This window comes from Zosterops lateralis, assembly GCF_965231275.1.
Source record: "Zosterops lateralis genome assembly, chromosome: 16".
NCBI classification, from domain to species: domain Eukaryota; kingdom Metazoa; phylum Chordata; class Aves; order Passeriformes; family Zosteropidae; genus Zosterops; species Zosterops lateralis.
Window position 1 is genome coordinate 14700718 of NC_139776.1, and position 24765 is coordinate 14725482.

General features: G+C 42.8%; 1 protein-coding gene across 3 annotated transcripts in view; it reads left to right on the forward strand.

The window, feature by feature from the left end:
• The first annotated feature begins 2908 nt into the window (after window positions 1-2908).
• NCOA6 (nuclear receptor coactivator 6) overlaps window positions 2909-24765 on the forward strand; it is a 44806-nt gene continuing 22949 nt past the window's right edge. Inside the window, exons 1-8 of one of the 3 annotated variants that reach the window (XM_083873541.1) lie at window positions 2909-2944; window positions 9629-9742; window positions 14949-15101; window positions 15205-15479; window positions 18338-18493; window positions 19058-19180; window positions 20529-20657; window positions 21475-22290. In XM_083873541.1, the coding sequence (XP_083729667.1) occupies window positions 15245-15479; window positions 18338-18493; window positions 19058-19180; window positions 20529-20657; window positions 21475-22290 (1459 nt within the window). In that variant the 5' untranslated portion in view covers window positions 2909-2944; window positions 9629-9742; window positions 14949-15101; window positions 15205-15244. The remainder of the gene's footprint in view (window positions 2945-9628; window positions 9743-14948; window positions 15102-15204; window positions 15480-18337; window positions 18494-19057; window positions 19181-20528; window positions 20658-21474; window positions 22291-24765) is intronic. The other 2 variants (XM_083873542.1, XM_083873543.1) reach the window with 2 other exon arrangements.

Here is a 24765-nt window from a genome sequence, read left to right on the forward strand (position 1 = left end):
AATTTTGGTTGTCATGATATCAAATGCCTTTGTGTTCTGTTGTGGACAATGAGGCAGCTCAAACACCTCTCTTTGCTGCATCTGCAAAGCTCCTCTTTCCCTGCAGGTGCTATGGTATCATTCTGTCTCATTGTTTGGCAGCAAAACTTCAGCATCCCAAACAAACTGAGGGTCTGCTTCTGGATGAGTTCCACAAACAGAATGACAAAAAAAAAAAAAAAAAAAAAAAAAAAAAATCACAGAATGGTTTAGGTTAGAGGGGACCTCAGAGATTATCCAGTTCCAGCCCCTGCCTTGGGCAGGGACACCTTCCACTATCCCACATTGCTCCATGCCCTGTCCAACCTGGCCTTGGGCACTTCCAGGGATGGGGCAGCCACAACTTGTCCTGTGTTGTTTATGCTGTACAGAGCCTGGACAAGACCCAGGAACACCCAAAGCTGTGTAGTAAGCTCAGCTCTGGAGACCAGCCTGCAGCACACTTTGCTGCAGGGATGTGGTGTGACAGGTCTGGAGCTGCCCCATGTTTCTTTGCTCTCACCCCTCCATATGACATTATTCCCTTTTCGCCAATGCCAACACACACTAAGGCCACCTGGGTGTCCTTTAACTGCTGGTCTCCAGCAGAGTTGCCTAAAAAAGGTCTTTGGTTGTGTCCTGTCACCCTGGTGTCCCTTCAGCTCCGTTTTCCCTTTGCTTCCTTACCCTTGTAACAAGGTTATTTTAACAGAATTTTGGTTAATTTTAGTTATGTGGAGACTGAGCCAGTTCTGGTCTTTCCCAACAGTGAGCAGAAGCATCAGAAGCCATGGGAAGCAGCATGCTCTGAAGAGTGAAGTAGTTATACAGGCCTCAGGCTGCTAAGGAAGGGAGGGCTTGTTTGCAAACTCTCTTTGTGATTAGGCACAGGGAAGTTGTCTGTGTGGGATCTCTCAAGCCCAGAATAGAAAGTCACAGCACCTGCATGGCTTGAGCAGATCTTGGTGGGACACCTCAGTATTGTCCTTCCAGAAAAGTCAGGTTTTGGAAAATAGCATTTCGCTTGTTCTTGTTTGCTGAGAGATTTGGGACATGCCTGGTATTAATGTGCACAATACAGAAAAAACAAAGCAAGCCAAGAATCCTGAGAGACAATCTGGCATGACAAGCACAGCAACAGGGGTTGGGAAGTTTTTTGGAAGTTTTTGGAAGCAGTGCTGTGATGTCTCTGTGCTGGAGAGATGCCTTTTGAGGAAGATGAGACTGGAGGAGGAAGTTCAGTGCAGCTGGTTTAAGAAGAATTTCATGAAACAAGGAAAACATGAAGTCACGTGAGGAAGAAAGGTTAATTCTTGGTACCAAAGATTTTTCTCTCAGCTTCCTTGTGTTTCCAGCCAGTCCCAAAATCCAGGAGCAGAGCTAGGCAAAGCCTGGGAATCATTCACACAAAGGAAATTCCAAGAGATGATCAGATGAATCGAATGTTCTTCTTTCCCACCACTGTGACTGATCCCTGTCTCTTCTGACCTGACACCCCAGAGGATGAGGGGAATTGCCCTTGTCTCAGCACTCTGGAGAGGTGCTGGTATTGCTCCCCAGAGACTGGAAGACACAAGAAAGCATGAGCAGAACAATCATTGAGTGAAGGACTCCTCACCCTCTGCCAGTGGGGAGCCTGAGAGCTGCACACGCCGAGGAAAGCAGCAATCTGCCTGCAGCTCCCAGATTCAATGCTTGAGATAAGTCCTATACTAATCATGATAATTATTTTGTTTTGGTGGGTTTCATGGAATGCAATTATATGTGAATTTATAAAAAGGGTTTTTCTTTACATTGCAAGCTATAGTGCCTGATGAGATGTGGGTTTGTTATATTTTAAAGGTTTTACAAAATAAAAAATAAAACAAATCCCTTTTTCACTGTTATCCAACAGTATTCCACATGAAGCTAAAGGTGGCTGTGAGGGCTGGCTCCAGCTGTAGGCACTCTCCTGAAACCCCTCCTCAAGCCACTGAACCTCAAGCTACTGAATCACATGGGGTTTTGTAGGAACAGAGTCTTTGCTTTTCCCATAAAGGACTTTTGATTGTTTTCCTAACCTGAAATAAGAATTTCCACGTGTATCATTTCTTCCCCAGTGCCAGGCAAGAGTTTTCTGCCCGCAGCAGAGATGGGCAGGAGAGCAGACATTTCAGAGGTTTTGTATTAATCATTTCTCCTATTAATAAAGGATGTAGGAAGAGACAAACCAATGGGCTGTGTGCCCTGTGAGGGTCCCTTCAGTTGTGTCCCTGTGTGCTGAGGGGACATTGTAGGGACCTAGCATTGCCTCCCTGGGGATTTTGGGCCCATGGGCCTGTCCATTAAACACATTAATAGACTTTTAATGAAAATTCAGCATTGTGGCCTTTGCTGAGTCCATACTAGGTCACTCCCTGGCCTCTTCACCATCTCCCCACTGGCAAAATGAAAGTATAATTCAGTGATATTCAAAGAGTCTGAAACCTTTGGATGAAACGCTCTGAATTAAAATTCATCCGATTAAAAAACTTAATTTCCCGGAAATTTCCTATAAGGGCCTCAATTATTTTTTCTTCAGCTTTATCTGGCAGATACTTTGTCCCCTTTTCCAGGAGCAGCCGCCACCGCGGGTACCCTGGCGGGTAAGGGCGGGGGGCACAGCTCTCTCGTGGCGGGGGAGGCCAGCGGGGGCCCCGGAGGCGGGGGCCCGGCGGGGCTGCCGTGTCGCGCCCGGTGCCGGGGTGTCCCCGCGCTGTCCCCGCGCTGCCCCCGGGGGTCGCGCTGCCCCCCCCCCGCCCCTGCGCGCTCGGGCGCAGGCGCGCGCGGGTCACGTGCGCGGCGCAGGCGGCGGAGCGGCGCTGGAGTCCCGGGCTGCGCGCGACCCCCGCCCCGCGCGCCCCCGCGGCCCCGCGCGCGCCCCCGGCGGCGGCGGCGGCGGGTCCAGGTGAGGGGAGGGCGGGGCGGGGGTCGGGACGCGGCGGCGGCGGCGGCGACAGCGGCGGCGGGGCGGGAGCGGCGTGGCCGGGGCCGGCCCGGGCGGGGCACAGGCCGAGCCCGTGGCGCGGGGGAAGGGGCGGCGGGGCCTGGCGGAGCCCGGAGCGGTTCCGGGCCCGGGCCGCCGGCGGCGGAGCGGCCGGGCCGGGGGCGTTTCGGCGGTGCCGGTGGTGTCGTGGCGCCCGGCAGGAGCCTGTCAGCGTGCGGCGGAGCCGCGGCGCCGGCAGAGCCCGCCGGCCCGCCCGCGGCCTGCGGTCCCGCAGCGCCCGGCGCAGAGCCGACCCTGCCCAGCCCGCCCTTGGCCTCGGCCTGGGCCTCGGCCGCGCTCCCAGGCCCTGGCTCGGCCCGGCCCCGCCGGCCCGGGAGGAAGCGCGTCCGGGCCGGCAGCCGCTGTCAGACTCGGGGGCTGCCCGCGGTCCGGCCGGTGTGTGTGAGCCAGTCCCTCAGCCCTGACCTCATGCGAGCGGTGACGGCTTTGTGCCGTGTCAGCCGGGGCGCGTTGACGCTTCGCTTTTGTTCGAGTCCTCGGTGACTCTTAAATCAGTCAGAAAAAGGCTCTTCATTCGTCCTCTCCGTGTGATTTCTGCGTTTCTCTAAATTTCAGCTACTTTAAAACCATCTCGGTAAGCTCAGGGGTCTGATTCCTTCCCGCTGCTTTGTGGAATGAAAGGACAGAGCTCTTCTGTGGGTTTGCATCCTGGCAGCAGGTTGGAACTTCATGCGTTTTGTCTCTCCATAACCTCCACCTTCCTTATAGACACATTTTTTTTCTCATTCCGCTCACTGGGAACTGTAATAGGACCTGAGAAATGTTTTACTACAGTAAAACCTCACTTAGAAGAAAGACCATGCCTCTTGTTGGTTTTATAATTATTGTGTGTTGTTCTGACTGGTTCTTTAGCTAAAGCACCTTTCGGTATTTCCTATATGTGAAAACAACCATGAAGAGCAAATCTGGCGTTTTCCATAAAGTGAGCGTAATAACCACAACTTTTGGATTTGGCAGCTCTTTTCAAGTTATAACAAATGGTCCCAGCTTTTCTATGTATCTTGTGGAGCAAGGAACAAAGGTTTTAAGGCTTGTGTTCAGAATGGCCAGGTCTGTGGCCTGGGGACTGCAGGCAGTGCCTGGAGCACAGCACCGAAGTGTTTGCTGGAGATTCTAAGTATCCACTGAGCCCTGTGGCTTCCTCTGAAAGTTACCCAGCTCCAGGAGGAAATGTTTCACAGTAACACTGTATCTGGACTCTTCTATGAGAAGAAAGATCAGAACATGGGGGGCTGCACACATACCTGACCTTTGGTTGAGAAATTACATTTCTTAGTATTTTAAACCCAAGGAAGGGTCTTCTGTTATGTGGTGGATTTGGGCTGGAAATCTTCCAGCAGCGCTTTCCACAACCATTCTCTCTGGAAGCCTATCCTTCTGTAGGACTTGGAGGAAGGAGTTGTTTGCAACAGGTTTCCAGGTGATGGAGTAATCTTACATTTTTCTAGTAAAAAAGTAGGTGCTTCTCTAACATTAGAAACAATTGTATTAGAGAAGCCAAAGAACTCCAGGTCCTTGTGCATCTGGAACTGTTGGTGTTTCCATTTTTCAGTGGCTTAAATATTTGAAAATACAGGTTGTGGAGGTAAATTCTGCTGAACAGCTGTAATGCCACTCTTTGTGCTGCCTGAGCACGCCAAAGCTTCCTGCCTTTGTGGGACATGTTAAATGTCTTAACGTGACAATTAAACCTTAAATTGGCAGTATATTTTGATTTTCTAGTACAATAGTGATCGCTTTTGGATGGAAGCTGGAGTTAAAACCCAATTACACAGACTCACTAAATTTAATAGATTTGCAGTGGCAAAGGGTTTGCTGGTGAAGGGATTGAAGAGTTAATGTGGCTGTAACAGTTTGCATTGAGAATGGTGATATTTGTAGGTCACTAGAAGAACCTCTGAAGGACAGAAGGTGCAATGAGGGTGTCTTTCAAAATCCTGTGGTCTCTGTGGAGAAATGCAAAACTGTGGTGCAGGGACAGTGTGAGGGGGCAGGGGGCCTGCTGGCATGCAGGGCATTGAGCAGCAGGACTTGACCCTCAGTGCTGCAAAAACTGTGTTCAAGGATAAGCTTTTTCCTTAATGCACAGCTGGAGCAGAAGGAATGAGAAAGAATATGTAGGGCTAGGAGAAGGTAAGGGCCAGCAGTGGAAGGAGAAATAACCCCAGATGATATCAAGCTGAGGCAGCAGCGAAGGTGCTTCATGTGGTGAGGTGTTTTCCATCTCCAGGCGAGTCTCTCCATTTCCGCCAGCCAGAGAAGCAAGTCACCTTTACTGGAGCCGTGGATATTTTGTGTTTTGTCTTGACACTGTTACAGACTCTCCTGTCCCCTCTGGAGCAGGTCACTGATGTTCTTCAGCAGGAGCCAATTAATTGCAGATAACTGAATGTTTCAGCCACATAGTCAGTGTGTTCCTGCATGGAGAGCTGGAGGTTTAGCTCACGAGGATGAAGATAACTTAGATCATCTTGTGTCCTGAGTGATTAGAGTGATGCTGCTGGAGCTTAAAGTTAATCTAAGCTTTGGATTATGTAGGATGGTAATAGAAGTTTTCCAGAGGTCCAGGAGCTGGGGATATTTCTCAGTCAATCAAGAAATAATTTTACATCATTTTCCATCCAGTGGAACAGCATCCCACCTGCACGCTGCATGGCACATAAAAAATTGCTGCTGCAGTAATCAAAAACACAAATAAGTATACCGAATTGGTCATGTATATGTGAGAGCCCTGAGGCTGTAACTCAGTAAATAACCCTTCTTTATGCATTTGGAGGAAAAAGAAAGGCAACCAGTGTGTATTACAGTGCTGTTGGTTTGGGAGCTAGGGTGAGGGATGGAGACTTATGTGGGACTCCGCAGCTTGTGAGGGCCATCGTCTTCTTGGAACTGAGACCAGTTGCCTGCTTCTCCAGTTGGCATGAGTGACTTGAAGCTTAGCCCTACACAAGGCTTTGGATTGGATTTATATGAAAATAGAAAAGTACAGGAGATGAATGATATATTGTCTAAATTAATTTGCATAAACCAATAGTTTGGGACAGGAAGTTGCTTATGCTCTGTTGCATATACGGGACCCAAAGCTTTAGTCTGATGCATGAAAGGGCATCATCTAGTTATTCCACCAAAAGATGCATGCTATTGAACTCTCCAAGTCCTATGCAAATCATTTTAATTTTATAATTTTTATTGTTTTGAAAATCAAATGACCTGCCAGGACCATGCAGCTGGTGTAAGATTGTGTTCCTCATTGTGATTTCTGTATGGTGCTCACAGAGACTGAGTTAAGCCTCTGGTCTGCATTTACAGAATCCCAGGATGGTTTGGTTTGGGGGAGACCTCAAAGACCACCTTGTTCCAACCCTTTGCCATGCATGGCAGTGTTTTTTTGAAGGGTTTTTTTAGAGTGCTCTTTCCATCCTTGCAAGAATGCATTGCTCTCCATTGACATGTTTCCTTCCTAAGCTGCTTACGTGGTTCTTAATGGCAGTAGTGACTATAAATAACACTTGGGATTTGATTTTTCCAAAAGTCCAGAACAGCACAAAATAAACTGCAAGTATTAATACAGTCAGGAATTTCTCAGAATAATCTTGGTTTTAACCAAAGCTATACCTACTTCTGTTATATGAAGATTAGTTTTTTGGTCAGGGTAAACAATCTCCTTGATAATGAGTGTCTTCTATCAAATAATTACTTTTAAGCTGTTTTGTTTAGCTTCAATTCTTTCTTAATCATTTATATAACTTCAGAATTTTAAAAGCTTCCCTGATATTTTTTTTTATATTTATTAGATATAAGAATGTAATTTATTAGATGTAAGAAGGAATAATATTGCAGCAGAAGCAGTTTTCAGTCAAACCTTAGTACAGCACTGATGATCACATGAATTTCTGGGCTAGTTATATTGGTGTTTAGGAAGCCCTGTGAGAATTTGGTGATAAAGGAGCACCTGTGGGATGTTTCAGCCGAGAAAGGTCTGGTTGTGGTTAAATTCAGGTTTAAATAAAAAGCTTGTTGTAACACAGAGCACAGATTGCTACTTGAAAAGGCATTTTTCGTAACTTTTGAGGGTTAGATCAAATACGGTCAAGATGGTCCTGATTTTAAATAGCATCTCATTTTGTTTGCTGATTGTGTTGGTGGATCTTTGTGGAAAGTTACATGCTGCAAAGCTCTGTCAGTATTCACAGTATGCTTCTTCGAAATGAAGATAATCCTTACCATGGGCAATTAATATCTCAGCTAATGGGAATTGATTGACCAAATATTGTTCTGGGTAGACTGCCACTTCCAAGAGAATTGCTGATTCCCATTCCCCTTCTACCTGGCAGCTGCCTTGGTTTGTATCTCGGCTGCTGAAAGGGGTAATTTCTACGTGGCTACCTTAGCTGCTTATTCTGGAGTTATCATCCTGCTTTTTAGAGCAGTTCTGAGTATCTCAGCAGTCAAAATCTGTTGGAATAAAACCAGATGGTTCAGCTGAGGCATGTTCATTGCAGCTTGGCACGAGTCATGGGCTTTCAGCAAACCTCATGAAACTTTAACAAACTGATGTTTCATTAGACCTGCTGTCAGACTACATCAGAATATCACGGCAAAGAGTCATGTGTTTTATAATAAGCTGTAATTTTCTCCTTGTTGGAAACATTTGGGTTTCAGTGTTTTACGCTTGAGGGCTATGGGAGTGCAGCGGACCAATGTGAGGAGCAGTGACCAGTTCTGTGTCAGTGTGAGTGAACAAAGTCTGCCTTGCTAGGGACTAACTTGGTTTGTTTCCTTTGTGTTCGGGAAAGTATAAACTCCAAACAAAACTTTTTCTGTAGCTGGAACACTTCACAAGGCTGTTTCTGTGATTCCTCGGGGTCTGCTAAAGTGTGTGCTCAGTTTTCAGGTCTGTCAGATAACTCACTGTAGTGAAAGTTGGAGTTAATGAACCAATGTTGATTGCTTATTTTCCTTAACCAAATTTGGTTTCATCCCATGTGCACAATGGGAATGGAGAGAGCAGCAATTTTTTTCTTCTTCCCATAGCCCAGGCTGACCATCCTCAGTTTCTCAATGGATCTTGCTAGGGCAGCCTGTCTTTCCCAGTCCTTCTTTGGAGCAGTTGGGTGTCATGGTGAGGGACACTCAGAAGGGAGAACTGAAGAACAAAACCCCTTTGGTTCCTTACACCAAGGAGTTCAGAAGATTTTTCTTCCTTCCATTTCCCCACACTAGCCAAAATCACCCTCTCCCTGCTAGGCTAAGGCACAGGTGCTTGGCATGGGGATTGGCTGCTGCATCTTGGAGGCCTACTTAAAAACAGCTTTTACAAGACCCTGCCTTTCCTCTTGTCCTGGCTTTGGAGATAACCAGCCAGTTTGTTACAGGACTCCTCTTTAGGCTGTGGAACATCCTTTTATGAAGAGGGTGAAAAAGTAGAACTAATGAAGTGTCTGCTGTAGAATGCGAAAATATTATTTAGTTTTGGCTTATACAACAATACCAAAATTTCCTATTTCAGATTTTGATTTTGCTCCTCAACTTGGTGTCTGGCATAATATTTAGGCAGGTGCATATAGCTGGAAACAGGTCTCTTGTTTGTGATTTAGTCATCAGGCCTTCAACTTGATGCTACACTTCTTGAGTTACAATTACTTAGACATACAAAAAGATACGAGAGGTTGAAAAGTGTTAGATGACCATTAAAAGTGTTGCAAAGCGTATATGATGTGATTTAATGCAAAACCTCTTTCCTTCTCTCTGAGTAGCTGTGTTGGTGCAAAGTGCACAGGCCACAGCACAATAAGGCTTTTTAAAAGTAACTTTGCTTGGTTGTCTAGATAGAAGACAACAAATCTCTGCTTTTTCTTTCTGAGTCTTCTGTTTTCTGCTTGTCCTGTTTGTTTTTGGGCAGTCTCCTTCCCCACTGATGGGCAGGCAAGCACATAAGCCGAAAATCTCCTTGAGAACCACCCTTGGGCTATGCCTATAAATCCCATTGATTTGAGGGGTGGCGTTTTGTTGTCCCAAAGCCATTTAGCTTTACTGCTGTGCTTTTGTGATCTTGGGAGCTGGAGTGCAGCTTGGTGAGCCTGTGACCAGGAGCAGGGACTAGGAATGGATTCACCTCCCCGTGTTGGCCAGCTGCAGTAGTAATGTCTGTCTGGAGGTGGTCCTGTGGGCTCAGAACGTGCTTCTGGAATGAGCTTAACCTGAGCCAGTTTAGGTGCCTACTCAGGATGAGCTGAGGGACATCCTGGCTGTGCTGGTTTCTCTGTTCTGAAGATCAGTTTCATCTAGATGAATTTGTCCTAAAAACTTAAATAAATACATTATTCTAGATAAGACCTACCCTTTTAGAAGAATAGAATGCCATTTCCAGCTAAAGGAAGTATTCCATTTTCTGCCCATAATGAAAAGTTGATTTTTCAAGTACTCAGCTTTTGCTGTTCAAATCTGAATATAGTAACATGCGCTTTTTACATCGCCGAGGAGAGCGTTTGACTTGGTGCAAAACTGCATATTAAAAATTGATCTATTCACCAATATGCTCAGTATTTCTGTTATTTCACATCATTGTCTCATGAAATGTGATAGTTTTCTTTCAGGATTCCGTATTTGGGAGTTGCTGTTTAACCATGTTTGCCACTTTGGAATTACCTGAAGTCCTGTTGCACACCTCAAAATACTGAAGTTGTGAAATTTGTTTTGGTAGGTAAAATAAGCATACGATGCATCTGACTATCTCTTGTTTTTATACATTCTCCCCCTGCCTGTCCTCACTGCTGTATGTGTTTGCAGAGCTGACTTCCCACTCAGCTGTACAGGGTTAGGGGTATTTGCCATCAGGTTTGTGGCTGCTCCTCCCAAGGAGAACAGTTGAGATGCTTTAGTGGTGTCATTCATCTAACACCAACGTACAAAGTTCAAAATTACTGGAACCCTGGCTAAGTTGTTTCAGAGGAAATTTTAGTGCATGTTTAAGTTTATTTTTAGGTGTTCTTTCATATATAACAGTGATTCTTAGCCTTATTTAGTCTCTTTGTGTTATACTGATATATGCCTAGAATTTGTTTAAAAGTTTTGTTGCGTTTTTATTTTGTTTTTGTTTTCCCCAGAACCATGATATTATTTTAATCTTTGTGCCATAGAATGGATGTGGGTGTCTAGTTTTATTCATTGCTCAGGTTTAACAAGCTCCAAGATCACTATGCTGAGCAACAAAGGAAACAGTTGTAGGAGGATAATACACTGTTAACAAATCTCCAGTGGAGAGAGTGTTGTGATCAATGGTCCTGGGGTCCATAGGTGTTGCGCTTTAAACATAGTCTATGTGACTGTGTGCGAGTGCATGTTACAGGTTAAAAGAAAGCCATCCTCTCAGGATTTTTCTGGCAATGCTAAACCTCCTCTGCTCCCATGATGAAAATCTCTACGTATTTGTCTCACTGGCACATAAAGGAAGCAGAAAACATTAAAGTTTATTATCCAAGACATCCTTTATTCCTGATGTTTTTTGTTATTAAGTCACTTGAAAACCATTTTTCAGTGACAGCAAATGCAATTTAAAACCTTTAGAAATTACATTGCTACTGCTATCCCAGACTTTTCCTCCTCACTCTTAATTCTAGTTTCTCCAAGGGATTTGGCTGTAAACTCATGTCTTTCCCTTTCCTGATGCAACTTTAAATAATGGTCAGTGTGAGGATAAGGACCCTGCTTACTGCCAACTAGTGCCATCTGCTAGTGAAGGGCATCAATCCTTCCTTCTGTTCTCATCCTTCTCAATCCTTTGTGTAATTTGGAAGAGTATTTGTTGAGATATAGAGCATGATTTTAGTACTTTTTATTTGTTTTGGGAGAGTGCAGGTTCTGGTGTGACATCACTTGTGAAAGTGTTTATTTTGAATACATTAAAAAGCTTGTTAATCAATAGACTGTGGCAGAAAATCTGGGACAGGTAGCCAGACAAAGCCTTAGTTTGGTTTGTGTGCTCTGTGTAGTGCAATAGATAGGGGAAAGCAAGGCAAGAAATCTCAAGCTCTATTCAAGAGACAAAGTGATGTAAGCTTGGATCAGTTGAGTGAATCTTGGGGCAAAAATACCAAGATATCAGTTGTTGGTTTTTTTTTTTTTTTTTCCTTTGTGTTGTTTTTTTCACTCCAGAGATCAGCACTTCCGGGTACTCCAGAGCCTGCCAACTTTCTCATGTTCAGCTTCTGCCCAGTGAGTGACAACTGGCTGTTTCAGATTTTTCTCTAATCCCATCTCTCCTGGGGTCTGGATGGGATTTTTGAAACCTTGCCCAGAAACGTGGTGCTGGGTTTGTTGTGCAGGCTGCCTGTCAGGCTGCTGGTGGGGACAGCACAGGGCACAACAAAATGCCTTGGGGCTCCTGGTGGTGTGTGTGTTACCCAGGTGTCCCTCAGCCCAGGTCTCAACTGTGGCATCCTCTATCCTGTGGGAATTCTTCCTCTGAAGAGTGTCTGTTTTGCACATTTTAGCGGGGCAGTTGTTTTGTGCATGAGCTGGGTGTACCTGGGAGCTCCTGGCTCCAGCAGCCCGGGGTGTGCCCTGCATCCTTCAGGTTGGACACTCTGGTCTTCATGGAATGAACTCTTCCACCCCCTGTCCCCATACAACAATGCAGGTGCATTTTGGCCATTTGTCTGTTATTTGGCTGTTTATCTCCACCTCTCTTACTTCAGTTAGATGTTTTTAATAATTAGACTATACTGAATAAGACCAACTTTATTATAAAGAGGAGTAACAGTGGTTCTGCTGCTGTAGCCAGTTCCAGTCCAGGTTTGAGGGTAAATGGTTGTCATGTGGTAGCACTGGGCTTGCTCTGAGTTTCCAGAAACAATTTTATAATGGGAAATACTAATTTGGAAACTCTAAAGGAGGAGCTGCCGGGACAGGAAGCAGGTCATGTGTGCTTTTTGAAGGAAGCAGGATGGTCAGAGTCCTTGTACTGCCAAGTGAGCATTGGTGCTTGAGTTTCTGAAGTGTGCTGTGGTTGTGCAGATCAGTTCAAGTGTGGTTCTTACTCATCAGAGACCCTTCATAACCTGCTGGGAGTTCTGGTTTACATGGATTGTTGAATGAGCAGTGTTTTACCTGTGTGTGCTTATGCTGAAGGTTTTTTAGGTTGTGTGGAAGAGCATTGAGGGAAGGTACATGCTAATTATGGTCAACCACTTGCTCAGGATTTATGGAAGCCAACCCTATAACCATGAGAATTACAGAACTTGTTAGGACACTGTGCAGCTGAGATTCATTCATTTGCTCTCTGACATGGATGGTATGTTGTGCACTGCCTGAAAAGGAAAATTTTGCAAATCATCACTTTCTCATGTCATACTTCAGATAAATGATACTGAATATAGGAATGGACTAAATTTCATGTGTTTGAGAGGGAAAGAGTGCAAGTGAATGTAGCAGAGATCCTTGAAGAGCATGATGTAAAGAAAAAATGCAAAGGGAGCTGTAGCTATATGTGTTGATCTGGGAGGTAAAATGGAAAGCTTGTTCTTGGTTTGCTTCCTTCACTCACAATATCCCTGCAGTCCTGTGATTCTCTGAGTCAAGTGAAACAAGGCCTGTGGTCCTTTGGGATTTAGAAAACTCAATTTTTGTAGTGTTGACAAAGGGCCATAGCTTCAACAAATCCTCCTGTCAGATTTAAACACATTCAGATGAGGTTGATGAAATTAGGTCTAAGTTGCAGCATTTTTATGAATTGTTTAAAAACCATGATTTCAGCAATCTAGGGGTCTTCTGCTCTTTCATAGGGAAGATGGAGGCTTCAGGCATCTCCATTAAAAAAAAAAAAAAAGATTTGAAATGTTTATGTTCTTGTAGATAAATTCTTATTTCTTTGATGTTAGGGATTGTCAGGTGTACTCGTGTTTCTTGCTGCAGATGCAACACCTCATCACCTCTAAGCAGTTGTATCTTTTCAACACGTATTTTGAGCTGAGATTTCTCTCCCTAAAAAGTTTACTCACGATTTTCTGACAAATAATGTTCAGTGTCATTTTCCTCAAACTATAGTGCTTATATTTCACAGGATCATTCTTTGCCTCATTCCTTACACAGAATGGTTGTGTTTGCTCATTAAAAAGGCTATTTGTGTAAGATTCTCAGTTCCTCTCTCCCTGGAGTCAGTGAATGTGGAATGAAAGATGTAGGAATGCAGAAGGATCAGGACTACTCTCCTGGTTGGTGTAAAGTCAGCTTGAGTAAGGACGTTATCAGTCCAAAAAATTGTATGAAAATCAGTTCAAACATCTTTTCACAGATGCTGCTATTAATTGTGACTCTCATTATCTGGGCACCTGACATGAAACTGAGGAGTTTGCCATAATGGAGGTGCCAAATACTCAGAGCAGAAATTTAGATACAAAGCCAAGCAATGAGGGAAAGAAAAAAAAAAAAGATTGAATTGTCTCTGTGATCACTTGGTAATGAATTTTTGAAATTTATTTCTCTATTGCCCATCTTAAAGTTTCCATGGGAATAGTAAGTATATGAAATCACTATGGATATAAATCAGTACCTGTGAAACATTGAACCTACTTTCTGATGCAGGACTGCAGAAGAGCTTGTGAGACAAAATTTGCTTGGTTTTTAATCTGAAGTTTGAGGATGAAGGCTGGTGCTGTAGGGTGAGAGAGTAACTCTGTGTAAAAGAGGGGATTGTTCCTTAATGCTGTTGGATTACCTGGTGTGGGATAGGGTTGCAAGGGAGAAAAAAAAAACCTAGTATTTTGTCAATATAGTGACTACATGTGTAGAGATCTGACCAAAAGCTGAGGGGAGTTTGTGACTTCCAAGTCTCTGATTTTTCCTTTGTAATATTGTCCATTCAGCAGCCTTGTGTGAGTGTGCAAACAGTGCAGAGCTGAATCTGTGCTTGTCTAACATGGTTAGGGGTTTTTTTATTGGAAAAGGCTGTTTTCTGGCCAGTATCTGCAGCTCACCTTTAATCTCAAAGTTGTGGTTTTAATTTGCTGTGAGAACTTGAACCTCTGCCAAACCCCAATTTGTATCCCATTCAAGGGTGTGCTGTCCTGAGCTAAACTTTCTGGGCAGGTTGTGCTAAACACCCACAGCTTTGGAATTATGAGGTCTTGACTGTCCTGGCTGGTGAATGGATTTGATTTTGATGATGGTGGTCAGGAACAGGTCCCTTTTTGGGCTGTTTCTACAGATGGTTTGAGTGTTTTAACAGTATTTGCGAAATGCTGTGTGTTAGAGCAGATGTCTCGCCTGGAAAGGATAGTGCCATTGCCCTCATGATGGAGTGGGAAAATGTGTATCTTAACATTGGTGGTGTTCACTCTAAGTTTAGGGATAATTTTATCACAGATTGTACTTCTGTAACAGCTTAGATTAATGTCAAAATTTAGTGCAAAGCTTAGACATTTTATTATGCAAAATCCATCAGGTATGGCACTTGACTTACTGAATTCATTCTTATCTGAGCATGATGTGGGGGCATGGTGAAAGTTGTGGGCTGTGACAAGGGGAGCAGATTTCAGGTTGTTATGTGCATATAGGCTGAAAATACATAAATCTTTACAGATTTTAGAAAAATAGGCATAGTATGCTTGAGACTTCACTGGGTATAAGTAAAATATTTGTCAAATGCTACACTTCTGGTAAAAATATATTGTGGCTTTCCTATTGCTTTGGACCTATTGCATCTGCAGTCTCTAAAACTAAATTTGGTGATTCCTCCTATCATTCTGTAATTCAGCTATTGCTGTGAGTTTTAGTCCTCTGACAGATAGGCACTGCAGCATTGGTACCAGGTTCCTGCTTGTACCCTCTATGATACAGAAATGACTGTAATTCATTGTCCTCTGATTTTTTTATTCTCTACCTTCCTTTCTACCTCTCTGTCTTCTAGATCAACTGGAATACTTCTCAAGTCACGTGCAGCACGATTCTGCCAGGAGTCCTTTTCTGTTTGTCCTAGTGGAGGAACAACTTGGACACTGCCATGGCCACCATTTTCAGCCTCACACAGTTGGTCTCACGGAGCCCAACACTGGGTCACCAGGTAGGTTTTTCTGTCAATGAGCAAATGTGCCATTGAAAGCAGCTGTCAATGTCATTACAAAATTATTATTGTATGTATTATAATTCTCTTTTTCCCTTCCAAGCATCACCTTGACATCTGACAGGCTCCCATTTTTGGAAACAATGGTTTTGGATGATCTACCTAACTTAAAAGATACATATGCCTCCTTGTACTCCTCAGCTATGGAAGACTTAGAGGTGGATTTTGATTCAGGACTGGAGGAAGATGAACTGAAACAGGAGGCTGCTCCTGGGGATTCCACGATCTTTGTAGCTTTTAAAGGAAATATAAGTGACAGAGACTTTGAGCAGAAGCTGGATACCATACTGGAGAATGTGCCTGGCCTTTTACACATGGGTAATGTACCTTATTGCCACTTCCCAGCTGTCCTTCCCAGCTGACTACCCAGTAGTCAGGGTACTTGCACAAAAAATAGATTATATTTGGTTTGGGCTACTTAGTTTGTAATGATATTTGTTGGAGTTATTCTTAGTGAACTTGTGAGTTGTTCTTCTCAGAAATGCAGACTACAAATGTCTGCAGTTGTTTTGTTTTTTAAAACTGATTTATTTAGTTCATTCATTTCTCTTCTGCTTCCACATTTTACCTGATTTTATTCTCTTTCATGTCCCTCTATGGCCATATCACGTGGCTGTTTTGTGCAAAAGTGAAGCCAGACTTATTCACACAGGAGATGTGTTTTACTGCCCAGACTGTCCAATTTAAACCACTGCAGTTCTTCTGAGAATGGGTTGACTTTCCAGTACCTGTGACATTACTGCTCTTTTCTGACCTACCCTACTTGATTGATTGATTGACTGATTTGTGTTGGGGAATGGGTAGTGCCCTGACATGCCCCTGAATGCTCACCCAGTGCTGAGAACAGCTCCATGGCAAGTCAGTGATAACAGGCTTTTTGGGACATCTTTTACCAGCATGTTTAGATCTGGAAAAAAGACGATTGTCCCCTGTCTAAACATGTTGCAAAAGGTCCTATGCCGATTACTGATGGCTGCTTAGATAAGTAGCCTTGCTTGTTTTCTTCAACAGTGTCAAACACCTTCTCAGGAAAAGAACATATTACTTCTCAATAACCAAACTGATTTTCTTTGTAACTTTATTCCTTTCTTTCACTTTTGTCCATGTAGTCAGCTGGCATCAGTTTGTTGGGTTCTGGTTGTTGTTGCTCAGAGAGATAAAATAGCTGAGATAAGACAAAAATACTCTGAAGAAATATCAATTTTGAGCTGTATCCTACAAGCAGTTGGAAGGATCTGTAAACTAACAAACCATTACTGTGATGAAGGGATGTGATGAAGATGAATTATGTAGTTTTTGATGTGAAATAAATTCAATCTCTAACTGCATGTAGTCATCTTTGTTATATAGAGGCATCTGCATGCTGAGTTTGTTATAAATATTAATGCCAGGATTAATAAATATGATTCAGACCTCAGCTGAGAAAGCAAATTCTTAAAATCAGTATCAAGTTAATTTGAAAATTATCCACGTGAGAATTTATTTAAGCTGATTCAGAGCAAAATAGGATATCCTGAATAAGTTAGTAAATAAATAGCATGGGGTTATCTTGGCAGATGCAGTGTTTGAAAAATGAGAAACTTGGGTACAAATACATAGAAATACTGAAGTTGATGATACAAATTTTCTATGTAAAATATTGGAACATTAATAACAGAAAATATGGGATTGTTCAAACCTCCACAAAAGGAGATTGTAAAACTCCTCCTGCCAAGTTTCCAGCCAAAACCAGGTTTATAGGTAGAAAGAGGATTAGTTTAATAATTCCATTACTGTAGCAGAAAAAGGGGCTTGGTGAATTAGTGGTGAACAAGAGCTTCCTAAATAAGAAAGTGTGTTGACATTATTAACTAACATGTTTTTTAGACTCCAAAAGTTAGCAAGTGTTTAGTAAATCTGAGCTCACAGTGGAGGAACTGCCCAATGAACATTTGGGTCATTGCTTTCGTTTTGAGAGGAACTTTCTTCACAGGAAGATACAAACTGGAAACTTACAAAGCTATATTGGAGGTATATTTTTAACTATCCATAACTGCATCTTGTAGCAATCATTTAGATAGGTATCACTTTAGGTAATGTAACCAGCATAAGTGCCCAGCCTTTTTGTTGTTACTTTGAAAACCACTGATCTTTGTAGAAACACTCATTTGTAGAACAGGTTTTCAGAAAACCTGCAAGTAAATATTTCACATGACTTTGAGATGCTTTTTGGCAGTGGATTTGAAATTTTTACCCAGAAAACGAAATAATAAGGTAGAAATCAATGAAATATTGCTAGAAGTCTGTTGGCACTGGTCTTATAAAAAAAAAGATGGTTTCACAAGTATTTGTAGAGGAAATATTTCAAGCATTTCATTCCTGTAGTCAATTTTTTCCCACATTCATCTGGTTCACAAACAAATGTACTGTATCACAGGGCTGGAGCACCTCTGCTCTGGAGCCAGGCTGGAGAGCTGGGGGTGTTCACTTGGAGAAGGCTCCAGGGACAGTTCAGAGCCCCTCCCAATGCCTAAAGAGGCTCCAGGAGAGCTGGAGAGGGACTGGGGACAAGATTATGGAGTGACAGGACAAGGGGGAATGGCCTTAAGATGAAGGAGTCTAGATTTTAGATGGAATATTAGGAGGAAATTGTTCCCTGTGCGGGTGGTGAGGCCCTGGCACAGGTTGTCCAGAGAAACTGTGGCTGCCCCTGGATCCCTGGCAGTGTCCAAGGCCAGGCTGGACATTGGAGCTTGGAGCACCCTGGGATAGTGGAGAGTGTCCCTGCCCATGGCAGGGCTGTGGAATGAGATGGGCTTTAAGGCCCCTCCAAGCCAAGCCTAATACCTATAATTGTATGAAATTTGTTTTATTAGATATTTTCTTATCTTTCCAAAGCAGTTTATCCACAGAATATTTCAATTTTTGAGTAATACTATCAAGTGATGGTGTCTATTGCATTGGTTATCATTTGAGTTGTATTTTTACTGCTAATTTTTTGGAAAATCCCTGATGTGGTTTGGCAGCATTGGTTGCTGTACACCTCTGTGGGGAAAAGTCTCTTGTACCTGAGACTAAGCACTGGCAATTTTCAAAGCCAAGTACGGTTTCATTTTTTATAATGTTTTAACCAAGTTGTTTCATCAGACACGTTTAAAAACTGCCTTTGTAGTGATTTGGATTGTTTTTCTTTGAAGAATCCAACAAGTTAAAAGTGCAGAAGATAGAGCCTTGGAACAGCGTTCGTGTCACCTTCAACATCCCCCGGGAAGCTGCCGAGCGGCTGCGAATCCTGGCTCAGAACAACAACCAACAGCTCCGAGACCTGGGCATTCTCTCAGTTCAGATTGAAGGTATTGCACACTGAATCTACTTCCAAAGCTCAGATTTAAGTAGACTCAAAAAGCAGTTTTGTGTACTTGGTTAGTGTTGCAAAACTTGTAAGTTACTACTTTGGTTTTAGTGAAAAAGATAGCTCAAGACTTTTATTTTTTTCAAGAATAAAATTTACTAATAATAAAAATGAAAGCTGGAAATGCTCTGGGCACCAGGAACCCTCTTGAGAAATGTTTCCTGTGTGTTGCCTAGGAAAGGGTTGGCTGATTTTCTTTCCCTGTTTTTTCATATGAGGCTTTCTTTAAGACAAGTTTTCAGTGGAGTTCGCAGTTACCATATCTGTTCTGGACAGTTGTCCAGGAGCACCCTCAGGATGAAATCAAGGGCAGGTAATGCTTGTCATGACATTAGTTCTTCTTTAAACTAGAAGCCAGAAGAGTGGTGTGATGTGTAAAGGTCCTTCTAAAGTGCACAGTAGAGGTGAAGCCTGTTCTTCCCTCCTCACTATCTCTTAAATGTCCTTTTGCAAATGTCTTTGTTCTGCTTTTCTGTCTCTTCACCCAACCTGTGCCTTCCTTCAGGGGAAGGTGCTATCAACTTGGCTTTAGCCCAGAGCAGGAGCCAGGATGTGCGGATCAACGGGCCCCTGGGAGCGAGCACCGCCATGCGCCTGGACACAGGATTCCCTATGCAGGGGGGGCAAGGTAAATCCCCTCAGGGCTTCTTTGTGGCACATCAGACACTCAAAAACTTACTGCTGGGCTAATGAAACTCCACTGGTTAGAGCAACTATTGTTTGCAGAATTCTAATTGCCATTTAAATTAATGTCTGTTCTTGTTCGATGCTGTCAAACCATGTCCTTGTTATGTAAATGAATTGTTGGGTCCATTGTGTCCCACAAACATTGGAGTGATTTTGGCAGGGCCAATCAGTTTGTTTTCGGGTGTTTTGAGGGTGTGGTGGTCAGATGGGTTCAGTGTAGTGAATTCACTTTGAAATATGCACAAATTTTCACAATGTTCTGTTTGGTTCCCTTAATGGAAATGTGTATAAGTCTTTATTCAGTGTACAATAAATTGACTTAGATTAAATCCATTAGAATTATAGGAAGGACAGGGCACTGTCATATTACTCTCTTCTTATTTTCTGATAAGCTTTTGAGATCTGATCATAAAGAAGGAATTTTTCTGGAAAGGTGTAGTTTATTAACTATATTTTAGAGCATTGTATATTCATAAGGAATTTTTAACTACAAAACTCAGATTTGACTAAGAGTTTTTATAAAGACAGCTACTCTCTAATTTATTAAAATAGCTGACTTATAAGGCAAAATAAATAATATTTTAGTAAATAGGATTTAAAGCAATTAAACCAGGAACATTTTTGGTCAGTTTATCTAAGATGCATTTGTGGCTGTTGAGGAGAAGGAATGAAAGAACATTTCAACTGTGTAGAAACCTGATTAAACAGTAGTGAAATCTTTGTCCTTAACAAAAACTAAAACATTTAAAGAAGGTCTCTACTCTCCACCGTGCTGATCAGCCCTTTCGTTTCCTGTCTGCAGGTCAACAACATAACAGCAATATAACCAACAGGACAACAACAATAATCATTTTAGAAAATTATAGCCTGTGGAATTTTTTTCTCTCTTGCAACATTTCAGTTACTTTCTAGTTTCAGATTTTGCAAAAGTTACATGTACAGCTTTGATACAATCTTGTCACTCCGTGCTTTCAGTGGTTGATCAGGCTCACATTAATTCATGAGTCTGTAGTGTTTCCTTTTATACTCTTTTTAAAAATTTGATGTTAAAGAAAGAGCTACAGCACAATCTGAACTCGTTTGCTTGATACCAGGGAATCTGAGCTTTCGGGCAGAGGTGTGTTCTCTGGTAATTTTGATAATTTTAGGTAATTTTGGTCAGACAATTCTTGAAGTCTAAAGAAATGTCTTACTGGCAAATATACTTTTTTCTTGTTAAAAGAAAAATTCTAAAATTATTCTCTATGTAACTGCAAGACTTCATAATTTATCATTTCTTTTTCTTTAAGGTTTAATAAGAATGGGCAATGCTGCAGCTGTCATGATGTCCCAGGGTGGAAATGTACCCTCTTCTATGGTGGCAAGTGGTGCTAGTGCTGAGCTGCAGCCACGGACACCTCGGCCTTCCTCACAGCCAGGTGGTAAAATTTAGTTATAATACTGATCTGAAAATATTCTTAAACATTGATTCTTCAGCACACAGGCTTGAGTGTGTACTCAGCAGCGTACTCCAGAATTGTTCTGGATCGTTTTCCCTGCCTTTCTGGGAGCTACTCTTTCTGTGAAAACTTCCCTTCCCACTTAATCTGTTAACTTTTTTCAAATAATTTGGGTGCGTAATAAGTCACCTGCTTGCTTGGTGTTTTGTTCAAGTATGTTGAGCAATGGCAATGTTTTTTTTGCACTTGAACTGTCATGGCTGAGCTTTATGTCTAGCTGAAGGTAAGAGAAGGATTGATTCAATGAGGCAGGAATATTTCTGATGCTTTTTTGCCCTCTTTTCAGGACGGGTAGATAGTCTGGTAGGTTAAGGATTGGGGGTCTGGTGGGTGTGAATGTTTAAGGTTTATTCTTCACAGGTTCCCCAGGGAAGTGGTCATGGCACCAAGCCTGACAGAGTTCAGGGAGTGTGTGTGAATGATGCTCCTAGTCCTGTGGTTTAATTTTAGGTGATCCTGCCAGGAGCAGGGATTTGGACTCAATGGTCCTTCCAGCTGAGATACTCTGTGATTCTGCAGTTCTGAGTGTGTAGAAGGCACACATCAGTCTGTATTATTGTGTGGCTGTTGTGCTTTATTTTAGAGGATATAAATTGATAAGACCTGGCTTCTGTGGAATATGAAATTTTATGCAGAGTAAGAAAATGGGAGCAAGCAATTAAGCCTTTGTTTTGGGATGGGTTTTGTCTACAGTAAGAGGTTTTTTTTAAATTATTTTTCTTTGCTATTTTATTAGATGCAATGGACCCACTCTTATCTGGGCTAAATATACAGCAACAAAATCATCCATCTGGATCTTTAGCACCCCAGCTCCATTCAATGCAGTCAGTTCCTGTAAACAGGCAGATGAACTCAGCCAACTTTCAGCAGCTACAGCAACAGCAGCAGTTGCAGAATCGGCCTCCCCAGCCACATCAGCAGCCACAGCAGGGGATTCGACCTTCATTCTCTTCACCAGCACAGGTTCCAGTTCCCCCTGGCTGGAACCAGCTTCCTTCTGGAGCACTTCAGCCTCCTCCAACCCAGGGAGCGCTGGGTACATTGACAGTAAACCAAGGTTGGAAAAAGGCCCCCTTGCCTGGACAAATGCAGCAGCAGCTTCAAGCAAGGCCATCTCTAGCAACAGTACAAACTCCTACTCATCCTCCACCTCCATATCCTTTTGGAAGCCAGCAAGCTTCCCAGGCTCACTCAAACTTTCCCCAGATGAGCAATCCTGGCCAGTTTACTGCTCCTCAAATGAAAAGCCTTCAGGGAGGACCCTCACGGGTTCCTACACCACTACAACAACCCCACCTGACCAACAAGTCTCCTGCTTCTTCTCCCTCCTCCTTCCAGCAGGGCTCTCCTGCCTCATCTCCAACTGTTAACCAGACACAGCAGCAGCTGGGACCAAGGCCCCCCCAGAGCAGCACTCTTCCCCAGGGATTCCAGCAGCCTGTCAGTTCTCCTAGTCGTAATCCTATGGTGCAACAGGGGAATGTACCCCCCAACTTCATGGTGATGCAGCAGCAAAACCAAGGTCCACAAGGTTTACACCCTGGTTTAGGAGGTAAGAAGTACTGACATCCTCTTTTATTTTAAAAGGAGAAGAAACATAAAGTGGCTAGAACTAATGTTGCTGTTAGTTAGAAAAGATCCTTTATGAGACAGAATCAATGAATAGATGGAGTATGAGGTGAGTGTTGGTTGGTGAATGAGCATCAGCATCACTTTGGTTTCTACTCTGTCTCTGTCCTGCAGTGTCACAGAGATGCCCGAAGGGTTAGGGCAGAGTTGCTGTGCGCATTGCTCTTATTACTCCCAGTCGTCCTGTTGACAGCTCTTCTGTTGCCCTTAAACAAGCTTAGGCTGTTCAGAGATGGTGTGGGGATTTTGTTTAGGTTTGGGGTTGTTCTTTTTAAGGGAAAGGGGAGGATTTCTTGTGAGAGTGTAATGAAAACTTTTTCTCTCTGTTCAGCTTTCTCTGTCACCATTTACATATTCTACTACAGAATTGAGGCATTGTTTTGCATCTTCCTTTCTAAGCTGTGGACGTTTCTTCTTCACCCTGTCTGTATTTGTCACCAGTTTCTTCCTGTATAAAGAGGAAAGAGCAATTGTTGCTGTGCTCTTGTACTCCCTGTCCTAAACTTAAGCGGTTAAGGGATGTTTTAATTTTTCATTTGGCTGTGTTGTCTTTAGTTTTCTCTTTGGACCAAAGCACTCACTTCTTTTCCTTACTACTCCTAGAGCTCTTCTCTAGCAATGAAGGCATTTCTTTTGTCAGTCCCAGGATCTCTTTTGTGTCCTTGGTGTTTTTTTCCTTGTGAGCGCTTTATATTTCCATGCAGATTTGTCCTGTTTCTCTTTGCTCACTCATCTGTTCATCTTCCTCTCAGATGGCTATTTTCAGGTCCCATACACCAGTTCTTGCTTAAGGCTTTGAAATAATTTCTTTATATACTTATAAATATGGCCCATATTCTTTGTCCATCTATACACACATAAGTACATTCTAATGTCTTGCATTCTCATGTTGAACATCCAAAATCTGTCCTAACACTGTAAGGAATTCCTGTTTCTTGGTCTACTGATCTGGACAAGCTTCCTGTTTACATGGTTTGTACCATGGGTCTTGTTTGAATTCAGATGAATTTTCTGTGTTTCAAGATTCTCTTTGGATCTGCCAGTGCCCTACACTTGGTGTACCTTATTTTGTCTCCATCTGGAAGCAGTTATTCATTATTTATTATAGACACATTTCCCTACAGTTTTGCCTCACCAGCCATATGTCTCCATCACAAATCTCGTCCATGACCTTCAGCCAGTATAATCTCTATGTTCTGCTTCCTAACTAAAGTTACTACAAACAAACCTCAATTTTTTGAGTTAAAAGTCATACCAGAAATAAACTATCAAAATATGTTATTTGGTCCTATTGTAGACCTTATTGCTAAAATCAACAGTCCTTCTGTGAGCTGTATCCTCAGGTGATTTTAAAAGACAAGATTCCTAGGTTTCAGCAAGGCTGTGTTGCTCCCACTGCTGAGATTTTTTGCCTGACTTCTGTGTTTGCTCATTCTTTGCTGCAACTTATATGTTAATTTGTCATTATAGATCTTTCCATTTTTAAGCCACCTTACATTTAAAGGTTTGGTGTAAATGAATGCATTCAAACACTTTGCATTTCACACTGCCAATTTAGCAAATCAGAATTTATATCAGATTTGGAATAAGCCAAGTTAACACCCTTTTTTTTCTCAGTTCAAGCATTTGTATGTGCAAAACCTCCCTAGAAGTTTAGCGGAACTAAAGCTGGAGTCCACTGATGTGGTGTTTCAATAAGTCCATTTCTCTCTTTGCAGACATATTTTGTGTTTGGCCTATAGACTTGATTACCTTGAAATATTAATTATAACCTAAGACCAGATAATTAGCACAAGCAGTAAAATTAAGTGTGCAAGAAAGCTGTAACTGCAGAAGGAATTGAAGTCACATTCTGGCCCTGGATCAGAAAAATAAAGGGGGCAGTGGGCAGGATTGCTTCAAAGTCTGAGGCATTATGTGGACAGTGAGCTAGAAAGGAGTGGGTTCTCTTAAATCCATCCATGCTGCTGCTCATGTTGGCAGGTAGATGTGATCTCCTCACACAGAGGGGTCACAAGTTGTGACGTGGGTGCACACCCACACAGAGGACAGCAGGCAGCAGCAGGTCAGACATTGAAAGCTTCTTTATTTTTCTGACTCCATCAACTTATATACACTTTTTACAGAAGGCCAGGATTGGCCAAAGAAGGTTACAACCTCAGGACCCCATTGGTCACTTTTACTATCAATCAAGTTCTCCTCTCAGAAAAGAACTATGCAAAACACATAGATAATTTCTAAAAATACATATAGTTTACATGAAACAGTGTGAGAATCATGCTGCAAAGATTCAAACACTTGAAAGCAAGAAAATGCAGGGCAATGTAGAGGGGAGGTTTTTCTCTCTGTCCCAGGGCAGCAGTGATTTTTGGATGTGCCAAAGTGTGGATGTTGTGCC